We start from the raw sequence: 27,665 nt of genomic DNA on the forward strand, positions 1-27,665 counted from the left end.
TAAAAAGACACCAGTCCCTCCAGTTCAGTGTATGTGTGTGTGTTTGTTTGTATTTACAACTCTACCATATTACCATATCACTGAATATTGTGTTCACTAAGATGCCCATCTAAACATTTTTTTTCCATTATTGACACTCCCCGCTGACACCACCAATTTTGGAAGAGAGTTTTACATCCTCATCCTTTTAACAGTAAAGCATCCCTTGCGCAGTTTGAAGTTAAACCACTTCTCATCCAACTTCATTAAGTGTCTGCGTGTCTTTCTAAGCAACTTTATACTGAAAAGTTTTTTCCCTATGCTAGAATCACCATTTAGATATTTGTGTATTGCTGTGCTATATCCTCTTAAGTGTCTGTTCTCCAGGGATGTTTGTAATCGTTCCTCGTAACTGAGCTCCTCAGCCCCCTTTTTAGCTTTGTTACCCTTCTCTGGATCCTCTTCAGTTTCAGCACATGAGAACTGGTGGCCTGAACTGGATGGCATATTTAAGAAATGGCCGAACCAGAGTTTTGCAAAGTTGTAGAATTATATTTTTATTTCTTGAGTAAATATCCTTTTTAATGCATGCTAACTAATATTGTTCTGGCCTTGCTTGCTGTAGCTTAGCGTTGTATGCTAATGTGGAGTCTGAATTACTAGGACCCTCAGATCCTTTTCCATCCTTGATTCCCCCAGAGGCTCTGCCCCAAAGGGGTGATTTCCATTCATATTTTTCTCCCCAAGTGCATTACTTTACATTTATCAATATTAAACCTCATTTGCCTCGTCATTTCCCACCCCTTTCTTTTTTCAAGTTCCTATATCCTTCTGTGAAGTTAGCTTTGTATTCTCAGCAATCACTGAGATTGAACCTTTTATTCCAACCTTTTATATCATTTAAGAAAAAGATAATCAGAGTTGGTCCCAGGACAGAGCTCTGGGTCATCCCGCTCACATCTCCAGACCATTCCTAAGATATGTTATTTACCACCACCCTTTGGACATGCACTGTAACCAGTTTTCTATCCAGGTACATACACTATCGTCAATGCCAAACGGCCTTGATTTGTAAATTGTTTATGGGGGCTAGATCAGTTGTTTTGGCAAAATTCAGATACATCATGTCCACAGGCCTTCCTCTATCCAAATTACAGCTCCTCGTAGAATGTTAAAAGGTTGCTTTGATGAAGAGGGTTCTGCTCTCGAAATGTGTAAACCTCACTCCTAGTTAATGGGCATCTTTGAATTGTTGCTATTGGATTGGTTACTGATTTCATTGATGTCTGATTGTACTTACCTTTGAGAGTATATTGGAATTATTTTCATTTTTATTAAAAGTTTTTTTTTGGCAATGCACAAGGCTGGTGTGCCCTCTCTTTTGTTCTTGTTGTGGCCAAAAGTGCTAAAAGGCAAGTCTGGCAAGAACAACCCTTCATACATCCATGCTGGTTTCTAATTGTCTATAAGGTGGTAAGCAGAATATTTCTAGGACTGTTGTGACAATAAAAAGGGGTCACATTGGTCTTGTAAACATTTACCCTGATGGCTGTGCTGTTTTGAGTTCTCCTAATTTCATACGGTATCTGAGCCCTGATGAAGGGGAAGAATTTTGAGCCCCCAAAATGCATTGGATGGTTTATGGTATGAACAAACTCTAATATTAAAAGATTTTGGACTGATATGTTTGATGTGACACTCTTATTTGAGTTTCGACATTAAGCATTGGGTCCCCTAGTTAAAGAGGTACCCTAGTTTTGTTAGACGTGGCCGCACCAGAGCCATTGTGCTCTGTATGAGTGAATGACTCCAAGCGGACTCCAGCGCCTCGTATAGACCACTGTCACTAATACAGAAAGTGGAAATCAGTATTTTATAGCTGCCTCTAGAACAGAAGGTGAGGGTAAACCTTTCCTTGGGGAAGCCTTACAAGGGACTTCCTTTCACTCTTGATAGAATTTCTCTGATTTCTTATTGCATCTCCAGGGTAGAAATTGAAAGGAAATCTCTCTAATAGAACCTCTCAAGTGGGGACACAGATAGAAACAAAAGCCTAACAAACCTTCCAGATGCCATCCAAAATTTTAAAAAATAAGTTTTGGTTGGTGTTCAATTTTTATTAAACCATTTTAAATATTGTCTTCATCTTCTACAGGAAATTACCATCCAGCAGGTCATGGCCCACTTGGACTCTATACGGAAAGACATGGTGATTCTGGAGAAAAGCGAATTTGCCACCCTCCGGGCAGAAAATGAGGTAATTGTACAAACATTCCTGTGTTCAAAATAATCAAGTGCACGGAAATATGTGTCCTTCTCTTTCCATACCTTCCTGAAAGCTGGCCTCCAGCCTTCTCTTTCCTTCATTAATGGTTTTCAACCCTCTTGCCGACATGTGAGTCGGCAAAGCCAGAGAATTATCGCAAGGTCACATCTTAAGTGGATTAGGTCCTGGCGGACTCTGTGCTGTTGTTGGTGACCTTGGCTTCACACTTTTTGAGTTTAATTTATATAATTATTTTTATTATAATTCATTTTTGGGGTCTCATAAATATATAATTTTAAAGCTGACCTCCAGCCTACCCTCTTGTACCGGCTCCTCATTTATACTGAAAATGCTTACTCTGATTTCACCCTGCTCTGCCGATCCCTCCATTGGTTTCCGCTCACCCAACAATTTAAATTCAGAATACTAACAACAACTTACAAAGCTACTCACAACTCGGCCCCCAGCTATATCATTAACCTAGTCTCAAAATACAAACCTAATTGTTTTCTTCATTCCTCCCAAAGACCTCCTGCTCTCTAGTTCCCTTGTCACCTCCTCCCATGCTCGCCTCCAGGACTTTTCCAAGCCTCTCTCATCTTTTGGAAATCCCTACCCCAATCTGTGCGACTATCTCCTACTCTATGGTTTTTTACTGATGTTTATTTTTCAAAGGTGATAGCCTACTCTCATGGGGTACATCAGACACAACACAAAATCTCCAGCTTTCTGCCCAATGTTTCCAAGGGCGTCAGTGTGATTTGGTTGTTCAATTGGAACTAAATTCTGCAACACTTACAAGTCTTCCAGTGATGCAGCATCCACTAATTTCCTTGCCGGTGTTGACATCTTTGTTATTTGTCTTTGCTTAGGCATGCCCACTGGAATGAATTTGCACCACCATCGAGACACACTGGGAATGTATGCTAAGCATGTGCATGTATTGCCAGACAGTAGACACACAACATATAGACACAGACTATGTGCATGATGCAAGATATGGTCAGAGACTGCAGACATGATACAACAGATTGTCAAAGACTGCAGACACGATACAGGAGATGGTCAGAGACTGCAGACACGATACAGGAGATGGTCAGGGACTGCAGACACGATACAGGAGATGGTCAGGGACTGCAGACACGATACAGGAGATGGTCAGGGACTGCAGACACGATACAGGCGATGGTCAGGGACTGCAGACACGATACAGGAGATGGTCAGGGACTGCAGACACGATACAGGAGATGGTCAGGGACTGCAGACACGATACAGGCGATGGTCAGGGACTGCAGACACGATACAGGAGATGGTCAGGGACTGCAGACACGATACAGGAGATGGTCAGGGACTGCAGACACGATACAGGAGATGGTCAGGGACTGCAGACACGATACAGGCGATGGTCAGGGACTGCAGACACGATACAGGCGATGGTCAGGGACTGCAGACACGATACAGGCGATGGTCAGGGACTGCAGACACGATACAGGCGATGGTCAGGGACTGCAGACACGACACAGGCGATGGTCAGGGACTGCAGAGACGATACAGGCGATGGTCAGGGACTGCAGAGACGATACAGGCGATGGTCAGAGACTGCAGACACGATACAGGAGATGATCAGGGACTGCAGACACGATACAGGAGATGGTCAGGGACTGCAGACACGATACAGGCGATGGTCAGGGACTGCAGACACGATACAGACGATGGTCAGGGACTGCGGACACGATACAGACGATGGTCAGGGACTGCGGACACGATACAGGCGATGATCAGGGACTGCGGACACGATACAGGCGATGATCAGGGACTGCGGACACGATACAGACGATGGTCAGGGACTGCGGACACGATACAGACGATGGTCAGGGACTGCGGACACGATACAGGCGATGGTCAGGGACTGCGGACACGATACAGGCGATGGTCAGGGACTGCAGACACGATACAAGAGATGGTCAGAGACTGCAGACACGATACAGGCGATGGTCAGGGACTGCAGACACGATACAGGCGATGGTCAGGGACTGCAGACACGATACAGGCGATGGTCAGGGACTGCAGACAGGATACAGGAGATGGTCAGGGACTGCAGACACGATACAGGCGATGGCCAGGGACTGCAGACCCGATACAAGAGATGGTCAGAGACTGCAGACATAATGCAAGAGATAGTCAGAAAGATGTGGTATAATTATAAACATGATGAAAAGAAGATTTCAGGAGCACAAATGTTTTCTTTGTGCTGGAATTGGGACTGCTGTAAGGATTAAGGTGCAAGAATATAATGTTAAGGGTTATGTTTTAGGATTCAGGTGAAGAGAACATTTAAGGGTCAACCAAGGGATCAGGTTTAGGTGGAGGGTGTAGGGGGGATACTTTGTTGATGGATTCATCATTGAAAACCCCCTATGGCAAGAAGCACATAAAACCAAAATCTATCAATTGTCTCCAAAAACACTTTCCACACTATAGATGTTTTGCTGTGTATTTGTGTTGATGCCTCTAGTGCCTAGATCAGCCGATCTCAAACTTTTTACCCTGAGGAACCGTTGAGATAATTTTCAGGCCCTGGGGAACCCCTGCTAAAACCAACTCACTGGGTGGTCGGGGGGGGAAATGTCTATTGCATTGGTGGTCAGTTTGGAAAAATGCCCCCTAACAACAGTGGTCAGAATGCCACCCTAATGGTTAGCTAAATGGACCACTGGTGTCATGCCGCTGACTCTGCCAGGTAGCAATGGCCCCGGAACTATGCAGGACCAGCAAATGGAAGGTCAATCAACCACAGCATATTGAACCCCTAGAAATCTCTGGAGTAATCTTTTTTTTTTTTTTAACATGGAGTAACCCTTGAAATAACTTTCCAGGCTCAGAGAAGTCCTGCTAATATTTCTACATCTCATGGTACTGGAATGATGGTCACTGGGAAGAATGCTCTATGCATTTGTGGTCATTGGCAAGAATGCTCTGCTTGCAGATAGCTAAAACGATCATTGGTGTCAGTGGTTACTGATAGGCAAAAATGTCCGCTTCCCCAAAGAACCACTAGCAACCTCTGGAGGAACCTTAGGTTGACAAGGGCTGGCTTAGATAATTAAAGCCCCTTTCTTTCCAGGTCTTATCTTAAGATTTTCTTATCTGTTACTTTGTAGAAAATGAAGATTGAACTGGAGCATGTCAAGCAGCACCTCCTGGTAAGTAGTTCAGTGGGTCAGAAAAGTGTGCAAGTGGCACGATCTGTATGGAGTCATATGTAACATGGAGAGGTCTACCCCTTGGTCTTCCTTCTCAGTTCTGGTGACCAGGGGATGCCATTTACTTGCAGCACTCCTGCAGATGGTGTTTACGTCCGTTCCGGCGAATCTGGACCCGGGCTGCTCGTTTTTTTTTTAAAAAATGAAACTGAACATACGCGGTTGTAAATGATTAAACGCTCCTTTGCATCCATTTGTCCATAGAAGTAAATTTCTATCCATTTTCCATCCCTCAATAGACAGAAGAAAAATGAACAGATGGAACACCTGTGTGAAGGGGTCTTATTCTGTGAGGCCTCTGCTTTCCTAAAATATATCATGTTTTGGGGGTTTGTGCGTTTTTCATGTAAGAAAAAAAAAAACCACATTTTAGCGTGTGTGCGTGAAATGGGGGCAAAAAACGATTTCTGATTGTGCTCTTACTACTTTAATATCCTCATTAAAGATTAATAAGGATATTAAAGTAAATTGGGCAGCACAGTGGCTAAATGGTTAGCACTTCCACCTGGCAGTATTAGGGTCGTTGGTTCAAATCCCAGCCACGGCACCACCTGCCTGGAGTTTGCATGTTCTCCCTGTGCCTGCGTGGGTTTCCTCCGGGTACTCCGGTTTCCTCCCACACTCCAAAGACATGCTGGTAGGTAATTGGCTCCTGTCTAAATTGTCCCTAGTATGTGTATGTATGAATGTGAGTTAGGGACCTTAGATTGTACACCCCTTGAGGGTTAGGGACTGATGTGAATGTACAATATATATGTAAAGTGCTGCGTAAATTGATGGCGCTATATAAGTACCTGAAATAAATAAATAACTCCACTTTTGTTGAGAAATAAATGCTCCCAGTTGGGGCTCTATGTACATTGCAAGTATTTTAACAAAACTTTGTTATTCTGAATAAATAGCTGTTTGTGTCCATGGGCGAGTGAATCTGTATGGGAGTGATTCTATAGTTATCAATCAGCTGCTGCACCTGCAGGGCTCTAATGAGGAAAGTGGCAGGGTCTGCGTTCCTTTAGACATGATTTCACTTTGGAAATACCTCACCAAAAATTATATTTCTGTTGCAGGGGATGCCAAAAATCTGGCTTGCATCTTAGTGCAGGCTTCTGGGAAAATCAGTAAGCCAATCACACAAGCAGGAAATTACATTTTAGTAGGCTTTCTGTACACCATCTGTGTACAGAATGCCTCCAGGTCGCCATATTGCACTTTGCAGAAAATTACAGCGCTGCAGATTGAAAAGGAAAGGTCATTTTTAGTAACATTTAACTACAATATGACTTGAGTCGCAATTGGATGCGCTATTTGTATTTATTTTTTGCTATTTTTTTTCCTCACAAAAGTGGAATTCCCCTTTAAAGCCTGGCTCCAGGCATGAGCAAAGAAAAAACCCTTTGCAGTGGGGCCTCCTCCTTGCTGCAAGGGTTAATGCTCATTAGATCTGGGGGACGACGACGACAAAAAAGATGTACTATTTTCCTTTCAATCTGTATGAACAGTGCTCTTCACTTGCCCTCCACCCTATAGCAGAAGCACAGCTGCAGGGCTGCGCAAAATCACATGTGGAGTATTTTGGTTTTGTGCTGCCCTAGGCGAGACTAAAATTGGGCACCCCCCCATCTAAATTTGTCCTACCCCTTCCTGTTTAAGATCCACCTCTTCAGGACAGGAGCATGATGGAGGACAGCGTGACATGGGGGGGCACGGGATAGGAGGGGGGCAGCATGATGGGGGGGGCAGCATGTTGGGGGGGGCATTGGGACAGGTGGGGGGTAGCAGGACAAGAGGGGGGCAGATTGACAAGGGGAGGGCAGGGTGATGGGTGGGGGCAGCTTGACGGAGAGCTGCATGTTGGGGGACAGCATGATGAGTGGGAAGGCAGGGAGACAGGTGGAGGGCAGCGTAAAGAGGGAGCAGCGGCACAGGAGGGGGGCAGTGGGACAGTGGACAGGGCGGGGGAAGCGTAACAGGTGAGGGGCAGCAGGAAATGAGGGCAGTGGAACAGGTGTGGGGGCAGCATGATAGGGGGCAGAATGAAGGATGGGGGGCAATAGGACAGGGGGAGGGAAGTGTGAAAGATGGTGGGAAGTGTGTCGGGGAGGGGGGGCAGTGAGACAGGAGTGGTTAAGCAGCAGTCCTCCAAGCTCTTACCTGTCTAGAATTGGCTCCTCTAGATGGTGTCAGGATCACTCCAGGAGGGGTGCCTGTGTCCCATCTCCCCCAGGATCTCCGGCGGCAGCTGAAAAAAAAGCTGGGGGGCTCCTCCACCCTGACCTCATTCTCTTATTCTTCCTCCTCCACAGGCCCTCCGCTGACACCTGCTGGTCATGCTGCACATCCCAGCACACACTGACAGCGGGCCCCGGCCCTCACGCGCTCCCAGCACACACTGGTGATCTGCCCTCCTCTGCAGCCGGTCCCTTGGCCCGGGTCACCCTAAGTGTGTGTCGGCTTGGCTGTACCCCCACCACCTATGGCAGCCTGGCTGCTGACACACAGTGTCCCTTCTTCCTCGGTGGCGGCGCCGTCCCCACCCCGTATAATGCCGCCTTCTTTGTGTCACGGCAGGTATGCCCCTGTATATACGTGATTTGCATTTCCGGGTAGGAGGCGCGCAATTGGCTGCTGGGAATGTTTATCACCGCATCCTGGCCAGCGATTCCTGGCTGGGAGTCGGTGATCGTCGGTAGGGCTGAGAGGGGAGAGGTCTGTATGTAAACAACACAGATCTCTCTCCTGTCAGCATGGACATGCTGCTTTGTATCTCTGCACAGCAGAGAAATACACAGCAGCATGTCTCCCAAGTAAAACACACACACAGCACTATGTTAGCCCTTTGATTGTCCCAGATATTAACCCCTTCTTGCCCAGTGTCATTAGTACAGTGTCAGTGATCACTGTGTCACTGGGGATGTCAGTGGTAGTTCCCCCCCATCCCCCAGTGTCAGAATGCACCCCGCAGTCCTGCTATAAGTCGCTGATCACCTCCATTGCTAGTATAAAAAAACTAAAAATGAAAACCCTAGTGTGTGTGTATATATATATATATATGTCGCCATTTGTAGACGCTAAAACTTTCATGTAAACTAATTAATATACACTTGCTGGGAATTTTTTTTTTTTTAGCAAAGACACAGAGCAGAATATATTTTAGCCTAAATTTATGAAGAAATTCGATTTTTAAAACATTTTTTACTGGATATGTTTCATAGCAAAAAGTCAAAAATATTGGGGGGGGGGGGGGGTTCGAAATTTTCAGTCTTCTGTTTATAGTGCACAAAATAAAAGCGCACAGGCGATCAAATACCAAGAAAGAAATCTCTATTTGTCGGAAAAAAGGACGTAAACTTCATTTGGGTACAGCGTCGCATGACCGTGCAATTGTCAGTTAAAGTATAGCAGAGTCGTATCGCAAAAAATGGCCTGGTCAGGAAGGGGGGGGGGGGGGGTAAATCCTCTGGAGGGCAAGTACTTACGGCATTCCGGCTAGTGGTCACACTCTGACGTCATCATGTACCGATAGCCCTTGTACATGAGGATGGTGAGGCCTCACCCACACTCAGAGCGTTGGAAAGAAGAGCTGTGGCGGCCAGGGAAGCAAGGAAGAAGGGAAGTATTGCAACCTTTCCCTGAACCCCTACACTTAGCGAGCATTTAACCCTTGCAGTGCACAGGGTCCCACTGGTTTTTTTGTTTTGTTTTTTTATTGTTTTTTTGTATTTGCTGGAGTTCAGCTTAAAAACTTGATGAGAAGATTGTGGTAGCCACAGTTCCAAAATCTATTTTTGTTGATCTGTATTTATGTTCTCCTCCTTTTATAGAATGAAACAAACCAGATCCGGGCCGACACGAAACTGGACATAAACCTGGAGCGCAGCCGTCTGACGGACTTGGTAATGAGCCCCCCCCCCCCCCCCCCCCCCGCCGGCATGTACGCATTGAAAGCTGCTTGGTGTACATTCATCACATGTCTCTGCTGCCATCCGGTGGTTACAGGCAGCAGTGACAATGTAAAATGTTCCATTGCTGTGCAGTATTTATTTTCCTGAGCACAGATGAGCTGTTCTCTAGAAAAGAGGCAATTTCGGCAATTTTTCCTAACATGCTCCATAGTAAAAACTGTTCCTGCGACCGAACCGCTTAATGCCTTATCTGCCAGTTCAGTTAGTCTGGTGATTATCAGTACTGGCAGTGCGACATTCAGATGACATTAATGCCTTAAAGTGTTACTAAACCCACAACAGTAACATCAGTCTGTAGATGCAGTAAAGCATGCTTGTTATACTCACTGTGGAACCTAAGGGGTTAATCCTCTGCATTGTGCAACAAGGCTGTTTGATCTTGTCTTTTTTGATCCTCCCCTTCTTCTACTGCCCCCAATCCATCTGCTGACAGAACAGAGCCTTCGGGCCAAGCTGCACATACTCAGTTTGGTGTGTGTTGCTAGAGTTTTGTTTTTGTTTTTTTGCCTTGGGAGCGGGCATGTGATCAGCACAGGGCAAATCAGCACTGTCCAGACAGAGGGTCAGGGGTTATGCAGCCTCATTGGACAATCAAGGGAGAATTAAAACTTCTCCTTCAAGCTTTGGTTGTTTTGGGATTTTTTTGTTTGATTATTTGGGTTCACTTTTATTAGTATATGTTTAGGGTTCACAATATAAAACAGTAAAAAAAGTGAGCGCTCTCTAATAATCAGCTATAGCACTCAAGGCAACCAATATAAAACCTTATTCAAACATAGAAAAAAATAAATAAAAGTGCAGCGCTAAGAAAAATGATAAAATGATATGATCATTCGTCCTGTATGCAAAATTAGCAATAAGTAGTCATGAATAAATAATGACCAATATCTTAATATTAGAGGTGATGGTCTGTACAGATATAAATTCTCAGATATAAATTCCGGTCAAAAATAAAGGTGACAGTCTGTGCAGATATAAATTCTCAGTAAGGATCCAGTGGTGGTGCTCCGAATAGTGTAGTAAAATTACACACTCACCAGATGCGTAATGGTGAGTGCGTAATTTTTTATATGTTTAGGGTTATTTATTTACATATTGGAGTTTTCTTGTGGACATTTTATTCATTTCTACATTCCTCGGCTCATCTGTGGTGAATAGAAACACAGTACACTGAGCCTTAAGGTGAGCTCTGGTGCATTTTTCGGCACCCAGAGACTCCAGGAAATGGAAAATATTTTTTTCTTCTTTTGCCTTTGCAGTGATTGGAGTTGACCCAACGCAGGGTGGCCCCTAGTGTGACTGGGCCCTTACCACACTAGATGGCTCATTTGCTGTGTATTATACACTCTCCCCTTGTTTCCAACATCTGTAAGATGCCAGGTATTGGTGATGATGTAAATACTATGAAGTTGCATCATTAGTGGCCACCCAATGGCTGGAGAACACACCTGGGAACCTGGAAGGAGGAGCGGTGGAGATGGGGTGGAGGGGACAGAACCTGCATCTCACAGGGGTAGAGCACACTTGTAAGGCAAGTGTGCTATAATGTACAAGTCTGCTATGTATACATGCATATTGTGGCCAACGCCAACTCAACACGGTTTAATACTGCTTGAAACCTACCAACAAGTTGCAGTTGGATTGTAGAGTTTATGGTTGGAGAGCTGGAGGGAAGTGTCAATGGACTATGAGTGCTGGGTAATCACCACACTTGTGCTCCATTGAGAACAGCAAGTCCATCTTCTGTGGTGTCAGCTGGTACATGTAGTTTATTTATTTGCAGATCTCTGTAAATAAGTGATGCGGCTGTACAGGCAGAGCCACGCCAGTTTCACATCTGATAGCTGTTGCAGGGTAGAAGAACCCCTGCATGCTGTCAGAGGGGGGGTACGTTTTGGGGGTGGAGGGCGGTTCGTTGGGCACTATTTTACCCTTACACCCTAAATACTTGTGTAATATGTAACTTGCTCTTAACCACTTCCCGACCGGCCGTTGCATATAAACGGCCGGACGGTGGCAGTGCAGAGTCAGGTGGCCGTTTATAAACGGCCTCCCCGCACCCTGCTTGTGCGCGCTCCCTCGGAGCGCGCAGCACCGCGATCCGGTGCCCGCTGTGTCCTCCGAAAACAGTGAAACGCCGATCGTCGGACGGGACCTCTGTGCGAGGTCCCGATCATGTGATCACTGATTGGCCAATCAGTGATCACATGCAAAGTAGTAAGCAATGATGTCACTTGTGACATCATTGCTTACTACGTATGAAATCTGTGAATGATCACAGAGGTCACATGGTACAAGGCTATTCACAACAGCCTTGTACCATGTGACAAGCTGTGACCAATCACAGCTCACTCAGTACTTCTCAATGAGTGCAAGAATGCAGACAGAGAGAAAGAGAAATGATTGCTTTTACATCCTATATGGGTGTAAAAGCAATCAGTGTAAAAAAAAAAAAAAAAAAAAAAAAAAAATTCTTCTTCACCCCCCACAAGTAGTACAGTGTCACCATGGCGACACTGTACTGCTAGGGTGACAGTATGTAAAAAAAAAAATTAAAATAAAAAAAAATTAAAATAATATAATAAAATAAAAATGTTTAAAAATTTATAATTTTTGGTTATAAACTAATTTGGATTTTTTTTTTTTTTACTAAAAAGATAACGGAATAAATTTTGGCAAAGATTTATGATGAAATATTATTTATTTGCAAAATTTTATAAAAAAAAACATTTTTTAAAAATCCCAGCGGTGAGTAAATACCACCAAAATAAAGCTTTATCTGTCTCAAAAATATGGTAAAAAATTAATTTGGGTACAGTGGTGCATGACCGCGCAATTGTCATTCAAAGTGTGATAGCACTGAAAGCTGAAAATTGCCCTGGTCAGGAAGGGGGTAAAAATGTCCGGACAGGAAGTGGTTAAAAGTGGCGATGGCCTTTATATCTGTTTTCTCCCTGTAAGCAGGAAGAGTTCTAAAGTTAAAGCCACCACCGCAAAACCAACTGATTGATATATAAGAGATAGCGGTGTAATCAGTGAGATGTTTCAGCTGCTAAACTTCAGGAAATGAGATAAAAAATCACAGCTGTGTTGGATCTGCCAGTCCACCAAGATGCAGGACAACCACAGACAAAAAGGAAGGGGATCCGTGTGTGATAACATGAAAACCTTCATTTTTCAGAATTTGACATGGTTATCTTTTAATGTCCAAATGGAGATAATTTCTACTTTTCCTTTAGTTTTATTCTGTTGTTTTTTGTTTTGTTTTTTTTAATTTCCATCAAAATATGGTACTGTTCATGCAGATAAAAACATCTTTGTTATATCTTAGTTTACAGATCAAGAGAAGAAGCTGATGGAAGCCAGCACAGAATTCCATAAAAAGGTGATGGATAATATTGATCCCCTTGAAATATTAACAGAATTAAGGTTTATTGGTCCTTTTAACCACTTCAGGATTTTACTCTTTGGACGTATTATTATTATTATTATTATACAGGATTTATATAGCGCCAACAGTTTGCTCAGCACTGTACAAAATGAAGGCAGACATTACAGTTACAATACAATTTGGTACAAGAGGAAACAGAGGGCCCGGCTCCTGGGAGCTCCCAATCTAGGAGATCTCTTACAGTGAGCCTTACTCCCCCTGCCACCACTTCCACTGTTATCTAATCCAGTATGCTCAATCCGCAGATCCGATCCATTGTGTGGGGATCGTCGGAGAGGGGTGTCACCAAGTGCTATCGCACCAGGTGACACCAACCCTAGGGACGCCCCTGCGGATATACGTCTCCCTCGTATCGCCCTTCTTTCCTACTTTCTCCTCTTTTCCCCTTTTGTCTTTCTCTAGCGCTCTTTTCCTTTTTTTTTAACCTTCGTTTACTCTTTGCTATTGGAATTTCGGCAGATTCAGAGAAATCAGACAAAATTCTAATAGTGGGTGGCCTTGTTGGCTGGACAAAAGTAGATTACTCAATTAGCTTTCGTCAAAGGAGGCGGGGTGAAAATTGTCACCCAACTGAAAAAAATAACAACTCCTACACTGATCACAAAACAAAATAGTAAATTACACATATACAAAGATCAAACTGTTTTTCTCAGCCATATAATTCCTTCACCTGTCCCATGTTGCTAGATGTTGATACTGGTGATATTGTAGAAAATGAACCATTTTCTTGGTGTTAACCACTTCCCGTCTGGCCCATGAAGATCTGACCGTAGGTGGGTGTGGGTACCTGTCAAAACTAGGTACCCGCTCCCCCCAAAAAAGTGTGGGAGTGGATGGGGTAGGGTTGCAAACAAGCAGAACTTTCCCATTTGGGGGAAGTTCTACTTGAACCACTTCCCATCCAGCCCATGTAGATAACCGGCCGGACGGGAGCACTGCCGATGCGGGTGGACGTTTCTAAACGTCCCCTCGCATCCCCTCCAACAAAATCCATGTAGCTGGAAAAGGTACTTTACTCAAAGTAATAAAGTGATTTGGTAATGCTGCTGATCCATGCTTTGCGTTTGCCCAGCACAACCTAACATAATGCGGAATGGAATCGCTTTATGTCTGCTTTGTACATTTTACAGAGTACGACTACCGATGGAGACATCACAGAGATCCACAAGAAGATTGACATAGACATCGCTTCTCTAAAAACCCTCATGGAGTCCCATAAACTGGACACCGTCCGTTATTTAGCTGGTAAGAAGACTTGTCTACCCAGATTGTTCATTCCGTTTCATGTTTTGTTATCTGGTTGAGATTGAAAGTTTAAGCTCTTCCCGCCATCAGCCACTTTAGTGACACTGTGCTACTTGGGGGGGGTGATGAAGATTTGTTTTTTCTTTTTTTACACTGATTGCTTTTACCCCCATAAAGGCTGTAAAAGCAATAATTTCTCCTCTCTTGCTGCATTCCTGCAGCCATTGAGAAATACTGTGAAAGCCGTGATTGGTCACAGCTTGTCACATGGTACAAGGCTGTTGTGAATAGCCTTGTACCATGTGACCTCTGTGATCATTCACAGATTTCACACGTAGTAAGCAATGATGTCACAAGTGACATCTTGCTTACTACTTTGCATGTGATCACTGATTGGCCAATCAGTGATCACATGAGTACAGAGGTCCCGTCCGACAATCGGTGTTTCACTGTGTCCGGAGGACACAGCGGGCACCGGATCGCGGTGCTGCGTGCTCCCAAGGAGCGCGCACAAGCAGGGTGCGGGGAGGCCGTTTATAAACGGCCACCCGACCCTGCAGTGCCACTGTCCGGCCGTTTATATGCAACGGCCAGTCGGGAAGTGGTTAAACCAGTGTGATTTTGCTATAGATTTGGCCAATCAGTGATCACATGAATCGGGACTTCGCACCGAGGTCCCGTACAGCAATCTGTGTTCCGCTTTGTCTTTCGTACACAGCGGGCACCGGATCGTGGTGCCTCGCGCTCCCAGGGAGCGCGCACAGGCAGGGAAGCGGGAGGACGTTTATAAACGGCCACCCACTCCTGCACTGCTCCCATCCGGCCGTTTACATGGGCCGGACGTGAAGTGGTTAAAAAAAATTTCAAAACCCACCAATTTATTCTCTAGGGTCCCTGCTTTAAAAAAAATATGATGTTTGGGGGTTCTAAGTATTTTTTAGGGAGAAAAAACCTGATTGTTACATGTAAACAAAAAGTGCCAGAAAAGTCCTGGTCCTTCAGTGGTTGAGTGTGTTTCATTTTCTTCTCAAACGCTCCTCTCCTGAACGTACAAGAGATGTGTTTTTTTGGGGGGGTTTTTATCCTCTAAATGCTTATGTCTGCATGGACACACGGGCTTACACAGAGGGGTCATTTAGAGGCAGAAAAAAAATGCCAAACGCCTGTAAAAGTGGCATTTTTGACATGCAGTGTTCATGAGTCCCAAGTCATAAAAAAGACTGAAGGCGTGGAGAAGTAAAGAAGTCAATCCAAGTGTCCCATGTCACCACAAAGCTGGTCTGCAGGTCAGTTGTTCATTCATCCTCATATTGTGGCTCACTCCCGAACGCGTAAGATGGTTGTCAATGTCAGGTACCGAGGGATCAGAACCCTATCTACGGAGAGAGAAATCCCAAAAGGCCTTTCTTTGTTGCATTAAGGGGCCCTGGGATGATGGAGAGCAAAAGCCACCGCCAGAGCCTTCACCAATGATTTGGTTGCATATTAACCACTTCCTGTCCGGCCCATGTAAATAAACAGTCGGGCGGTGGCAGTGCATGGACGGGTGTCCATTGATAAACAGCCCCCCCACCCCCTGCTTGTGCGTGCACCCTGGGAGCGAGCAGCATCGCAATCCGGTGCCCACTGTGTCCGGAGGACACAGAACATCGACCGTTGTGCAGGATCTCTGTGTGAGGTCCTGATCATGTGAACAATGATTGGCCAATCAGTGATCACATGAATAGCAGTATGCAAGATGTCACTTTTGACATCACTGCTTACTATTTGTGAAATCTGTGAATGATCAGAGGTCACATGGTACAAGGCTGTTCACAACAGCCTTGTACCATGTGACAAGCTGTGACCAATCACAGCTCACACAGTATTTCTCAATGGCTACAAGAATGCAGCCAGAGAAAAGGAGAAATGATTGCTTTTACAGCCTTTATGGGTGTAAAAGCAATCCGTGTTAAAAAAAAATCTTTATAACCCCCCACAAGTAGTAGTGTCACTATGGTGACACTGTACTGCTAGGGTGACAGTATGTTAAAAAAAAAACATAAATAATATTATAAAAAAATAAAATAAAAATGTAAAAAAAGATTTAGAAAAATTATAATTTTTGGTTATAAACTAATTTGGGTTATTTTTTTTACTAAAAAGATCACAATAAATTTAGGAAGAAATATTATTTATTTGCAAAATTTTGGGACTTCTTCATTTATATAGCAAAAAAAATAAAAATCCCAGTGGTGAATAAATACCACCAAAATAAAGGTTTTATCTGTCTCAAAAAAATGCTAAAAAATGAATATGGCTACAGTGTTGCATGACCTCGCAATTGTCATTCAAAGTGTGATAGCGCTGAAAAACGCCCTGGGCAGGAAGGGTGTGAAAGTGTCCGGACATGAAAGGGTTAAGAAAATGATTCTTCAGTAGGGTCGAATATAGTGGCATGGTATCCTCCTCCCTTCCACACCTCCAATAATGATTGGAGATCAGCACAGGTGTCTTTTAGGACCTGATTGGTTCACTTTCCAATTCAGACGTGTGTATAATACCATTCCTATATGAACAGTGCAGGGTTTGCAGGTGTTGGAGCTGATCCGAGCGCCGCTCACTACAGCCAAGCCATGGAGTTGGTTATAAACAAGCAAGTTTGCATGAGTGTGGGAATCTTTTGTTGCTTGCTTAGATTTTCTTGCATGTTGGACAGTTTTGACCAGTGTTAAAGGTGCCCCATATAGAAATGTTCAATCTTTCACCGTGCATGCAGTGGGGTTAAAGTATCAGGTTCACCCATGGTGTGGTCACAGGATCATCCACCTTTACTGATAATGAGAGATCTTCCAATCCAAGATTCCTCTGGCAGAGGAGGACTGGGAACCATGGGAGGCAATCACAGCCAACTAACCCTTTCATGGTGGGGACACATCTCTGTGAACCATGGTGCCCAAGTTCATTGGTGGAAGGGAAGGTGGGTGCTAAAGCGGAACTTCACCCAAATGGGGAAGTTCCACTTGTTTGCAACCCTACCCCATCCAGTCCCACACTTTTTTGGGAGGTGCGGTCACCTAGTTTTGACAGGTACCCCCACCCTCCTACATGGGCTGGATGGGAAGTGGTTAAAGTAGAACTTCACCCAAATGGGGAAGTTCCACTTGTTTGCAACCCTACCCATCCAGTCCCACACTTTTTTGGGAGGAGTGGGTACCTAGTTTTGGCAGGTTCCCACATCCTCCTACATTCATTTCTCTGCGGCGATGTTCGGCCCCTCCTACTTCCCACCCCCACAGCCTTCTGGGACACATCACAGGTCCCAGAAGACGGTGGGACCATTCATAAAGTGCAGTGACTCGCGCAGTAGGAAATCTGTGGTGAAGCCAGAAGGCTTCACTGCAGGTTTCCCTTACCTTAGATGGTGGCGCCTGCACTCAAAGCCATTTGAAGAATTGGCCTGGGTGAGGACATCACATGATCCCTGGGCAGGTAAGTGTCCTTCTATTAAAAGTTGGCAGCTACAGTATGTTTAGCTGCCGACTTTTAATTTTTGGGGGGGGGAGACTGGAGCTCCTCTTTAGGGACATGGTTCATTATGACACACCTGTTCATGTCTTCCACCATCGGCTTTCTTTTCAACAATCCTCCTCCTTCAGTCATATGACATCTCAGAGCACTAAATGAAGTCCATACCCGAAGACTCCACAAGTCTAAAGAGGGTAATAGGTAGCTATATAATGCCCCCTATGTGTCACTGACTGTTGGTGCTGCTCTGATCAATATCTGAATAATACATTCTCTCCACTCAGTACCACCAGCCCAACTACTGACCTGGGGGAAATCCAATCCTCCCCTTACCCTACCTAAACCAAGTAATTTCAACACTGTATTTACCTTTGCTGTTGGTCATAAAAGCGGATTTTTTTTTTTTATTTACCTTAACCACTTGCTGTTTTTAAACGGCAGGGCGGTGGCACGCCAGGGGCAGGTTGCTGTTCATAAACTTTCTAGTTGTGCGCGCTCCCAGGGAGCACGCAGCACCACGATCCGGTGCCCGCTGTGTCCTCCGGACACAGTGAAACACCGATCATCGGACGGGACTTCTGTACGAGGTCCCGATCATGTGATCACTGATTGGCCAATCAGTGATCACATGCAAAGTAGTAAGCAAGATGTCACTTGTGACATCATTGCTTACTACATTTGAAATATGTGAATGATCACAGAGGTCACATGGTACAAGGCTATTCACAACAGCCTTGTACCATGTGACAAGCTGTGACCAATCACAGCTCACACAGTATTTCTCAATGGCTGCAAGAATGCAGACAGAGAGAAAGAGAAAGGATTGCTTTTACAGCCTTTATGGGTGTAAAAGCAATCACTATAAAAAAAAAAAAAATCTTCATCACCTCTCACAAGTAGTACAGTGTCACCATGGTGACACTAGACTGCTAGGGTGTCGGTATGTAAAAAAAAAAAAAAAACATAAATAATAATATAAAAAAATAAAATAAAATGTAAAAAGAAAATGTTTAAAAATTATAATTTTTGGTTATAACTAATTTGGCGTATTTTTTTTTTTTTTTTACTAAAAAGATAACAGAATACATTTTGGCCAAGATTTATGATGAAATATTATTTTTTTGCAAAATTTTATAAGAAAAACACTTTTTTCAAAATTTTTGGACTTTTTCATTTATATAGCAAAAAAGATAAAAATCCCAGCGGTGATTAAATACCACCAAAATAAAGCTGTATCTGTCTTAAATAAAATGGTAAAAAATTCATATGGGTACAGTGTTGCATGGCCGCGCAGTTGTCATTCAAAGTGTGATAGCTCTGAAAGCTGAAAATTGGCCTGGACAGGAAGGGGGTAAAAGTGTCCGGACAGGAAGTGGTTAATGCATTGTATGTAGGTAAAAAAAAACGACTGGGCGTAGCAGCCCCCCCCCCATATTCCCCATTGTAATCACCTGAGTCCCTTTTCAATCCAACAATGTGCATGAAAGCCGCGGCTCCCCAGGGTCTCTCTCTACTCACTGACTCACACAGCAGCGGGAGCCATTGGCTTCTGCTGTCATCCGCAGCCAGTGAGACAATGACTCCCACCCACCTTCTAACTACTCTATAGAAGGAAGTTGCATATAATTACCATTGTTGGCTGTCCTCTCCCCAGAGACTGCCCTGAGATTAGGTAAGTATATGCATCCTCTTTCTACAGGGTAATTAGAAGGGGGGTGAGAGCTGTTTTTGGCTTTCTTAGTTAGAGCCTGGAATTCAACTTTACGGGACAGTTCTTTCAGTAGAAACGCAGTGTATATATATATATAAATATTGAAATATATTTTGAAATATATTGAATATGGCCAAAATTGGAGCATTTCAAATATATATCAATATATTTGGTAAGAATACTGTATTTTAAAAATATATTTCAAACATATTTTTCTTCCATGTGGGAGGGAGAACATGCAAACTTCATGCAGGTATTGCCATGGTTGGGATTTAAACCGATGACCCCAATGCTGCCAGGCAGAAGTGTTAGCCACTGAGCTCTTTTTTTTTTATTATGTAAAGTAATAATAAAAATCAGTTTCCCCTACTTTATGTAAGGGGAGGGGAGTAGAAAACACATGCAAATCACCTGCCTGTTTTTACCGCCCCACTACAGCCCATGTGAACGAAGCCTTACACTTTTTTAAATTTTTCAAGCACAGCAGCAGTTCCGGATGTCCAGTCAGAATGGGGAGGCTTAGCTTTCTTTTCTGTGCATTGTCTACAGCCCATCTCGCGTATCTCTGGCTAAAAAGAGCATTTATGTATCCTCCCTGGCAAAAAAAGTTGGGATCATTTTCCCTCCAGTCTATGGGGTTGATGTATTAAAATTGGAGAGTGCATAATCTGGCACAGCTCTGCATAGAAGCCAATTAGCTTCCATTTTTTTTTGGTCAAAGCTTGATTGAAGAAGCTGATTGGCTGCCACGCACAGCTGCACCAGAATTTGCACTCTCCAGTTTTAGTAAATCAACCCTTTTGTCTTATGTTGACAAGCCAAGCATTGGATTAAATGACTCTAAATAATCCCCTCCCTCTTAGATTGTAAGCTACCAGGATCAGGGCCCTCCTATCCCTCTTGTATTGAACTGTATTGTTGCTGTATTGTCTCCCGTTATATTGCAAAGCGCTGAGCAAACTGTTGGGGCTATATAAATCCTGTATAATAATAATAATATAAATCCTGTATAATAATAATAATATAAATCCTGTATAATAATAATAATATAAATCCTGTATAATAATAATAATATACATCCTGTATAATAATAATAATATAAATCCTGTATAATAATAATAATATACATCCTGTATAATAATAATAATATACATCCTGTATAATAATAATAATATAAATCCTGTATAATAATGTAAGCACTCAGGTTTTCTGTTAGTTATATGTAGCCTAAAATGCCGGCTACAAGAGTCCAATACTAAACACAGGACCACAGCAAATTAAATGTGTCTGGTTTACAGGAATAGGGAACTTCTGGACAAGTATTTTGTATGATGGATTTTTTTTTATAATTTATTTTATGAATTGTTTTACACTTACACGTGTTTTTCTTTTTCAGCCTCTGTGTTTACTTGCCTTGCCATAGCCCTGGGATTTTACCGACTCTGGAAATAGTAAAACAGACTACGACTAGTTAAACCTGTCACTTTGCAGTAGACATTTTCCTGATAAGGGGGGGCGTTCTGTGCGCATTTCCCAAACTACGATCAAATGTATTGGCTTTGCAATCTGAACTGCATATTCCAGATGAGGTCTTACTAATGATTTGTACCGGGGTAATATGATATCTCTCTCTCTGGAGTCTATACCTCTTTTAGTACAAGAAAGGATGGGGTCATGGCTCTGCTCCCACCATCAGTATATCCTACAGGAAATAGACAGCAACCAGCCATGCATATTGGATCCAGACACTGGGGAGCTTAGTGAAATTTCACTCTACAAACACATGTTCACATCTAATGCACTTCATGCCTATAGGGGGAGGGAGTGGGCATGCATTAGATGCCGACTGTCCCTCAGAAAATAGTTAAACACCAGGAGAATGCATAGCAGCTTATTGTCTTCCCCTCCCAGGGTGACCAAGGAATGTGTTGGCAAGGGATGTGGAAGAGCCTATAAAAATAAAAACCTTCTCCAACTTTAAACAGTCAGATGAGATCAACTCTGAGGGTCCATTCACAGAAGTGCGCATGCATTATGCTCTACATAACACATGCCAACTGGTTTTTGCTGCAAGGAGGTTTTTCTTTTATGTTCCAAATGTTCATATTTTCCATTGTGCAGCACTTAGAAATAATACATGTAAAAACAAATGAACAAAAAAAAACAACAAACTGTAACCAGAAAGAGTCCATTTTCCCAACTGTCTGTGCAAACAATAAAAGAATCCAAGAAAGGAATGTGCAACAGCATTAATCTTCCACCATATATACGTCAGAAGACCCTTCACACACCGTATGTTCATCCTCTGTGCACACAGGGTAACGTAACAAAACACATGTGAACATGTAAGAAGATATGGTGAAACAGCACTCTATGCATGCAGCCATTAAGCCTTCAAAAAGATCTTGTAAAAGGTGACACATTCACTCCAGAGATCCAGGCAAAATAGATCACATAGCTTTACTACACTATGAGAGTTTTCTTCCAACTCCCATATTTACTAATTAAAAATGCACACTTGCATAGCTATAAATGTAAAATGCAGTAAAACTGCTTATCCGCTGTCTGTTTTGGAATGCCGGTATTGGTGTGTATGGTGACGTCACTTCCGCTAGCCCAACCCAACGTGTTTCGTCACAGCAGACGTTATCAGGGGGATGGTATTTGAGGCTCTGTTATACTGTAGTTTATATTTACAAATGTGAGTGTGAAACCTCTGAAATCATTCAGGACTGAAAAAGATCCCTGCCTTCCACTTCTGTAACATCGGGACTACAAAAATTGGAGCAAATAAAACTGGATAGGCTGCCATGGGCAAATTTTTTTTCTTTTTATCTTTCATTGTACACTATGCATTTTGTGCAAAACACTTGCTTCCTACTATCTCCATTTTCTTTCTGCTGCAAAGTGACAGGTTCTCTTTAAAGGAATGTATTCTACAAGTGCTACGTTCTCATAAATGGCAGCTGTAATGTCACAGTCATTCTGGCGGTGCTGAGTTTGCACAGATCCTTATTGCCTCAGTACATGGACATCAGGAAGACAGACATCTGAACGCACAATGTTATGTCTTTTGATTGCTTTGACTCCATGCTGATTGGTTGTCTGTCACACGCTGTGACACTGCTCTACAGCCGATCAGAGAAGCGGTATAATGTATAGTCGCAATATTGTTCATACCTGTTATGAAGTGCCTTTCTGTGTGTTTGTAAGTCATTGTTTTATATTATTCTATTAAACTCATTGAATGTTGCCTTTGTGTGAGTTGCTTTTGTGTCATGTCTTTTCCCATATGGCTGAAACCAAGAAAATGATATTGAGCTTTGTGCTAGACCATTGGCCTCCAAACTACAACCCTTTGCTTGTTTTTATCTGGCCATTGGGGCACTCTTCCTCCCACCCACTGACACCATCGATGAGGCACTATTACTCCCACTGACACCCAACGATGAGGCACTATTCCTCCCACTGACACCCATCGATGGGGCAACTGTTCCTCCCACAGACACCCAACGGTGGGGCAACTGGTCCTCCCACAGACACCCCACGATGGGGCAGCTATCCCTCCCACTGATACCCAACGATGGGACACTATTCCTCCTCCAACTGACCACAGTTGCCATATAACTTATATACTCCCAGTGATCACCAAGTCTAAGACATTGTTTACTTCCACTGATGCCTGGGCATTTGCAGCTCTCACTGTCCACAGACTGGCCCTCCTGCAGTCTGAAAGATAGTAATCTGGCCCTTTGTTTGGAAAGTTTGAGGACCCCGGTGTTAGACAACAGGCTACCCATTACAAACAGTGCAGTTCCACCCATCAGTCAAACTTTTCCATCCACCAGTGGCTTGCCTTATCTGCCAGGGGGTTGCCTGTAACCCGTAGTCTTTGGTATTCCTACAACATACAACTAAAACAATAAAGAACAATTGTGACCTGACATTATGTGCACTTACAACTAAGTTCTATCCTGACTTGAGCTTGCTGTAATATGAGGTCATATTGTTTTGTCATGCTTCCCAGCATGCCTTTCAAGTCTCTGTGGTTTGGTTGCGGAGTGGCTTTCTTCTTCTCCTTATACCCTTCTGTCAGCTTCACCCCCAAAAAAGTGAAAAAGTCAACTTCCCTAACACCTGCAAAAAAAAAAAAAATGCAGCATTGATTACAATACCCAGGTTCTCCCTCGTGCTGTCCACCATCAGCCTACTACCCCCTACTTCTAGGTTGAATTATGCTCAGCATCATGCAAAACTTTTTTTGATGCCCAGACTGCCGCGGCCAGACCCCTCTGTGGCCCTCTGGACTACAGAAGGACAAGTCTTCATACAGTCTGCCTTGAGCTTTGGAGATTGGAGTATCTGGGCCTGACTCTTGACTGTCTTGGTGAGCAAGCTCTGGCAGCTTCTGACTGCGGTTCAACTACTCTTGTCCCAGGTGCTGCCCTCCCGGTGGTCTTGCATGTGGACACTGGGTCCTATGGTATATGCCTAGGTGATTCCGTGGGTGCAGTTCCATGTGAGAATTCTGTGGAGAAAAATCCTGTCATGCGACGAATCTACAGGCTCCCTAGACGACCAGTTTAATCTGGAACAATCGACGCGGGCCTTCCTCCAATGGGGGTTTTGTTCACCTGTCCTGCAAGCCGGGCAATCATCAATATCCTGGAGCTGTGAGTGTTCAGGTTGCCTCGGGTGCACTGGACTAACCTTTGTGGGCTCCCAGTTATGATCCTTTCAGACAAGACCTCCACTGTGACCTACACTATATTGCCAAAAGTATTTGTCGGCCTGCCTTTACACACACATGAACTTTAATGACATCCCAGTCTCAGTCCATAGGGTTCAATATTGAGTTGACCCACCATTTGCAGCTATAACAGCTTCAACTCTTCTGGGAAGGCCGTCTACAAGGTTTAGGAGGGTGTCTATGGGAAGGTCTGACCATTCTTCGGAAAGCGCATTCAGGCACTGATGTGAGACGAGGAGGCCTGGCTCACAGTCTCCACTCTAGTTCATCCCAAAGGTGTTCTATCGGGTTGAGGTCAGGACTATGTGCAGGACAGTCAAGTTTCCCCACCCCAAACTCACAAAGTTGGTAGGATAAAATTGTCCAAAATGTCTTGGTATGCTGACGCTTTAACAGTTTCCTTCACTGGAACTAGGGGGCCAAGCCCAACCCCTGAAAAACAACCTCACACCATAATCCCCCCTCCACCAAACTTTACACTTGGCACAATGCAGTCAGGCAAGTACTTTTCTGTTAACAGCCAAACCCAGACATGTCCATTGGATTGCTAGACAGAGAAGCGTGATTTGTCACTCCAGAGAACATGTCTCCACTGTAGCATCCAGTGGCAGTGTGCTTTACACCAGTACATCCAACGCTTTGCATTGCACTTGGTGATTTAAGACTTGGAGCCTTAGCGGCTGTTGGCTAGCAGTTGTCAATGAACTACCACGGTGCTGTGGTATATCCCGTACAGGCAAACAGATTTACTGACAGGTCTGCAGGAGATCTTCATGGCACCAGCGATCTTCTGATTGCTGGTGCAATGCTTTACAGGCTCCTGCAACCAAAAATAATAAATGCACATTTTTTTTTCCTGCAAAAAAATGAAATGTGCATTTATTATTTTTGGTGAAAAGGTGAGCTAATCTGTGCTGTTCTCATATTTGTTATTTAACTGTGCATTGTATCACCAATTCTTATTTCACCACATTTGTTTCTATATATTGATCTGTTGCTGCCATCTGCTGGCCAGAATTTGCATGCTGCATGCCTCTGCTTTTGCTAGTAAAGTTTTTCCTCTGCTGGGTGTGGTTTTAGGCAAGCCTTGGTTCTGGTCACTTCGTGCAGTCATTTTTTTGTGCTTTATAGCTGTGTGACAGGACATTCAATACCCTGGGCTTGTGAAGGCATCAGTTTTTGACCAGCAGTTAGCCTCAGGAAAGATATCACAGCACAGCATGAATACCTCTACTACATTACAGTATTGTATCACTGTTTGTCGCTGTATTATGGACCAAATAAACCCACGCTGATTTCCTTCCCTTATATACATTTGGATCCATCTAACCTGAGCATCTGCCGGTCCGGTCTGCTCCACTGCTTGGATACCAAGGTAGGAAGTTACACAGCCATTATCAGTTATACCTTCATTCGCCTTCATGTGGGGACAGAACATAATCCTTTAAAGTTATCTAAAAAGATCTTTGTTGTCAGTTGTGACTTACCCAAGAGTCAGAAATTTGCTATCACTCAACAAACTCCCAGAAAGTTCTGGCAGAACCCTTGATGAGAATGGCCGGTCTAGATTCATCACTCAACATACCATAACAGTTTAAAGAATAAACATTTCATTTTTGTAGTGGACTTGTCCCCTGGTGCGTTTTTTGGGGGGGGGGTTCAAATCTTTTCAATGCTATCCCACCTATTTGAAATGCCAAACCAACCTGACTCCAAGATAATCCTACTAAATGCTGCACCCCCAGAGCTGACGAGGAACCAATCATGTATCCTCTTTTATGTCACAACTGAGGCAAAGCAGACCATCGCCAGATCCTGGAAGTCATCAGCTCTCTGTACGACCTACTGCTAATAACAAAGGCAGTCAGAGAATTATACATTATATCAAGGTAACACTCCAGGACAAAGTGAGGCAGTAAAATTTGGCAGCCCAGGATTGAAAAATACTTGCCTCTTGATTTTGACACCTCTTTCTTGGAGCCCTGAGTTATCTTGCATCTTTCCCACCAGTTTGCCTGTCCAGGAGTGTGTCTGCCATAACTCTTGGAACCATCTTCTTCCATTCATTTCCCTCCTTTCTTGCCCTTTCCCTCTCCCTCTACCAGGGCCGTGGACACCAGTCCTCCTGTATGGGTCCCAGACCAGCAGGGAGGCCCAGGCAGCTGGGTGAATCAGTTGTGGGCAGGGAGGGTGATCAGCATGGCAGGGAGGCAATTACTGGAGCCGATCCCCTGTATGGCTCTCTCTACATTAGCTAAGAGTTGGCTTCTTCTCCCCTCCACCCCGCTGGCTTTCAGCTGCTGCAGAGAGTGCCATACAGGGGATCGGCTCGAGATATTGCACCCACCCTCCCTGTGCACCATAACTTTCCGCCTGCTGCCCAGGGCCCCCGTGTGACCACACACCACCACACTGCTTCCGACTTTCCTCCTCTCCTTTCCACTGGCAGCTGCAAACACACAATAGGATCCTTCTGCATGGAGAATGATTGGTACTGATCACTCACTGTGTTCATTCATAAACTTTTTTTGGGGGGGGCAGGGGCTGTCAAGTTTGCCCATAGCTTCTGACAGCAGCCCTGTTCTCTACTCCTCTTTTTATTTCTCTATTCTTTTAATCTCTGGCATATACTATTTACTCAACCAGCACCGTTTGGCTCCTTTTCCTTTGTCACGCAATTTTTGATCTTTTATGTGCATATTCGTACAGCATTTTTCAGGCATTTTTTGAGCTTTTATTAGGCGATAGAAAAAAATATCATCTGTTGCACCATTTGCTGCTATGTTTTTCAGCTTTTTTTAGCCTTTCCAATAGCTTTTATTTATTTTTTTTATTCATTTATTATAATATTTTTTTGTTAGGGTAGAGTGAGGTTAATATTTATGTATTGTCTTCTTCTTGTTTTTGTTAGGGTGTTAATGATAATAATATTACTAATAATAAATAAATATATTACTGTTTTTTTTTAAACATTTTTCATGTGAGTTGAAAGTCACACACAAATGCGCGCAAAAACGGCCGAATCACGCGTTTCCATTCATTTCTATGGGATTAAAAACGCTCAAATATGTGAGCATCCGCCCGATTTGAGAGACAAAAAAAGCTCCAGAACATGTTTGAGCTTCGGGCGTTTGGCTTCAGGTGACTTGGAGTGGAGATGTGAACCATCTCCACTGAGAATAATTGATTTTTTCTTTCCTCAAGCGTTTTTGAGCTTCAAGTTACAAATCGCTCGGGTGTGAATGCAGCCTAAATGTTGTTGATGCCTTGCTCTGTTTGCAACCCTCGGGGATTTTGTAACGTGTTCTGCACTGTACATTGTAAATCCTAATTATTCTCCCCGTGTGATAAACATTGTTCAGTTGTACTACGTGTACTTAACTCTTTGTGATGGCACATTTTCTATGCAATAAAATATTTGAACAAGAAGATGGGTGACCTTTTGGGTCAGTGTTGTTGCATTAATGTAGCAGTTCTCTAAAGGCCCTAAAGAGATGCATTTCTTCTTTTGTTGCCCTGGATGGCTCCTGT

General features: G+C 43.7%; 1 protein-coding gene across 1 annotated transcript in view; it reads left to right on the top strand.

The window, feature by feature from the left end:
• CCDC90B (coiled-coil domain containing 90B) overlaps nucleotides 1-22,637 on the top strand; it is a 47,213-nt gene extending 24,576 nt beyond the window's left edge. The window contains exons 4-9 of the mRNA XM_089676771.1: nucleotides 2,135-2,236; nucleotides 5,407-5,448; nucleotides 9,330-9,401; nucleotides 12,802-12,855; nucleotides 14,052-14,166; nucleotides 20,781-22,637. Coding sequence (XP_089532897.1) covers nucleotides 2,135-2,236; nucleotides 5,407-5,448; nucleotides 9,330-9,401; nucleotides 12,802-12,855; nucleotides 14,052-14,166; nucleotides 20,781-20,836 — 441 coding nt within the window. The 3' untranslated portion in view covers nucleotides 20,837-22,637. The remainder of the gene's footprint in view (nucleotides 1-2,134; nucleotides 2,237-5,406; nucleotides 5,449-9,329; nucleotides 9,402-12,801; nucleotides 12,856-14,051; nucleotides 14,167-20,780) is intronic.
• Nucleotides 22,638-27,665: the final 5,028 nt, after the last annotated feature.

The sequence above is a fragment of the Staurois parvus genome, unplaced genomic scaffold, assembly GCF_062004578.1.
Source record: "Staurois parvus isolate SC_StPar_1 unplaced genomic scaffold, SC_StPar_1.0 ptg000173l, whole genome shotgun sequence".
Taxonomy (NCBI): Eukaryota; Metazoa; Chordata; class Amphibia; order Anura; family Ranidae; genus Staurois; species Staurois parvus.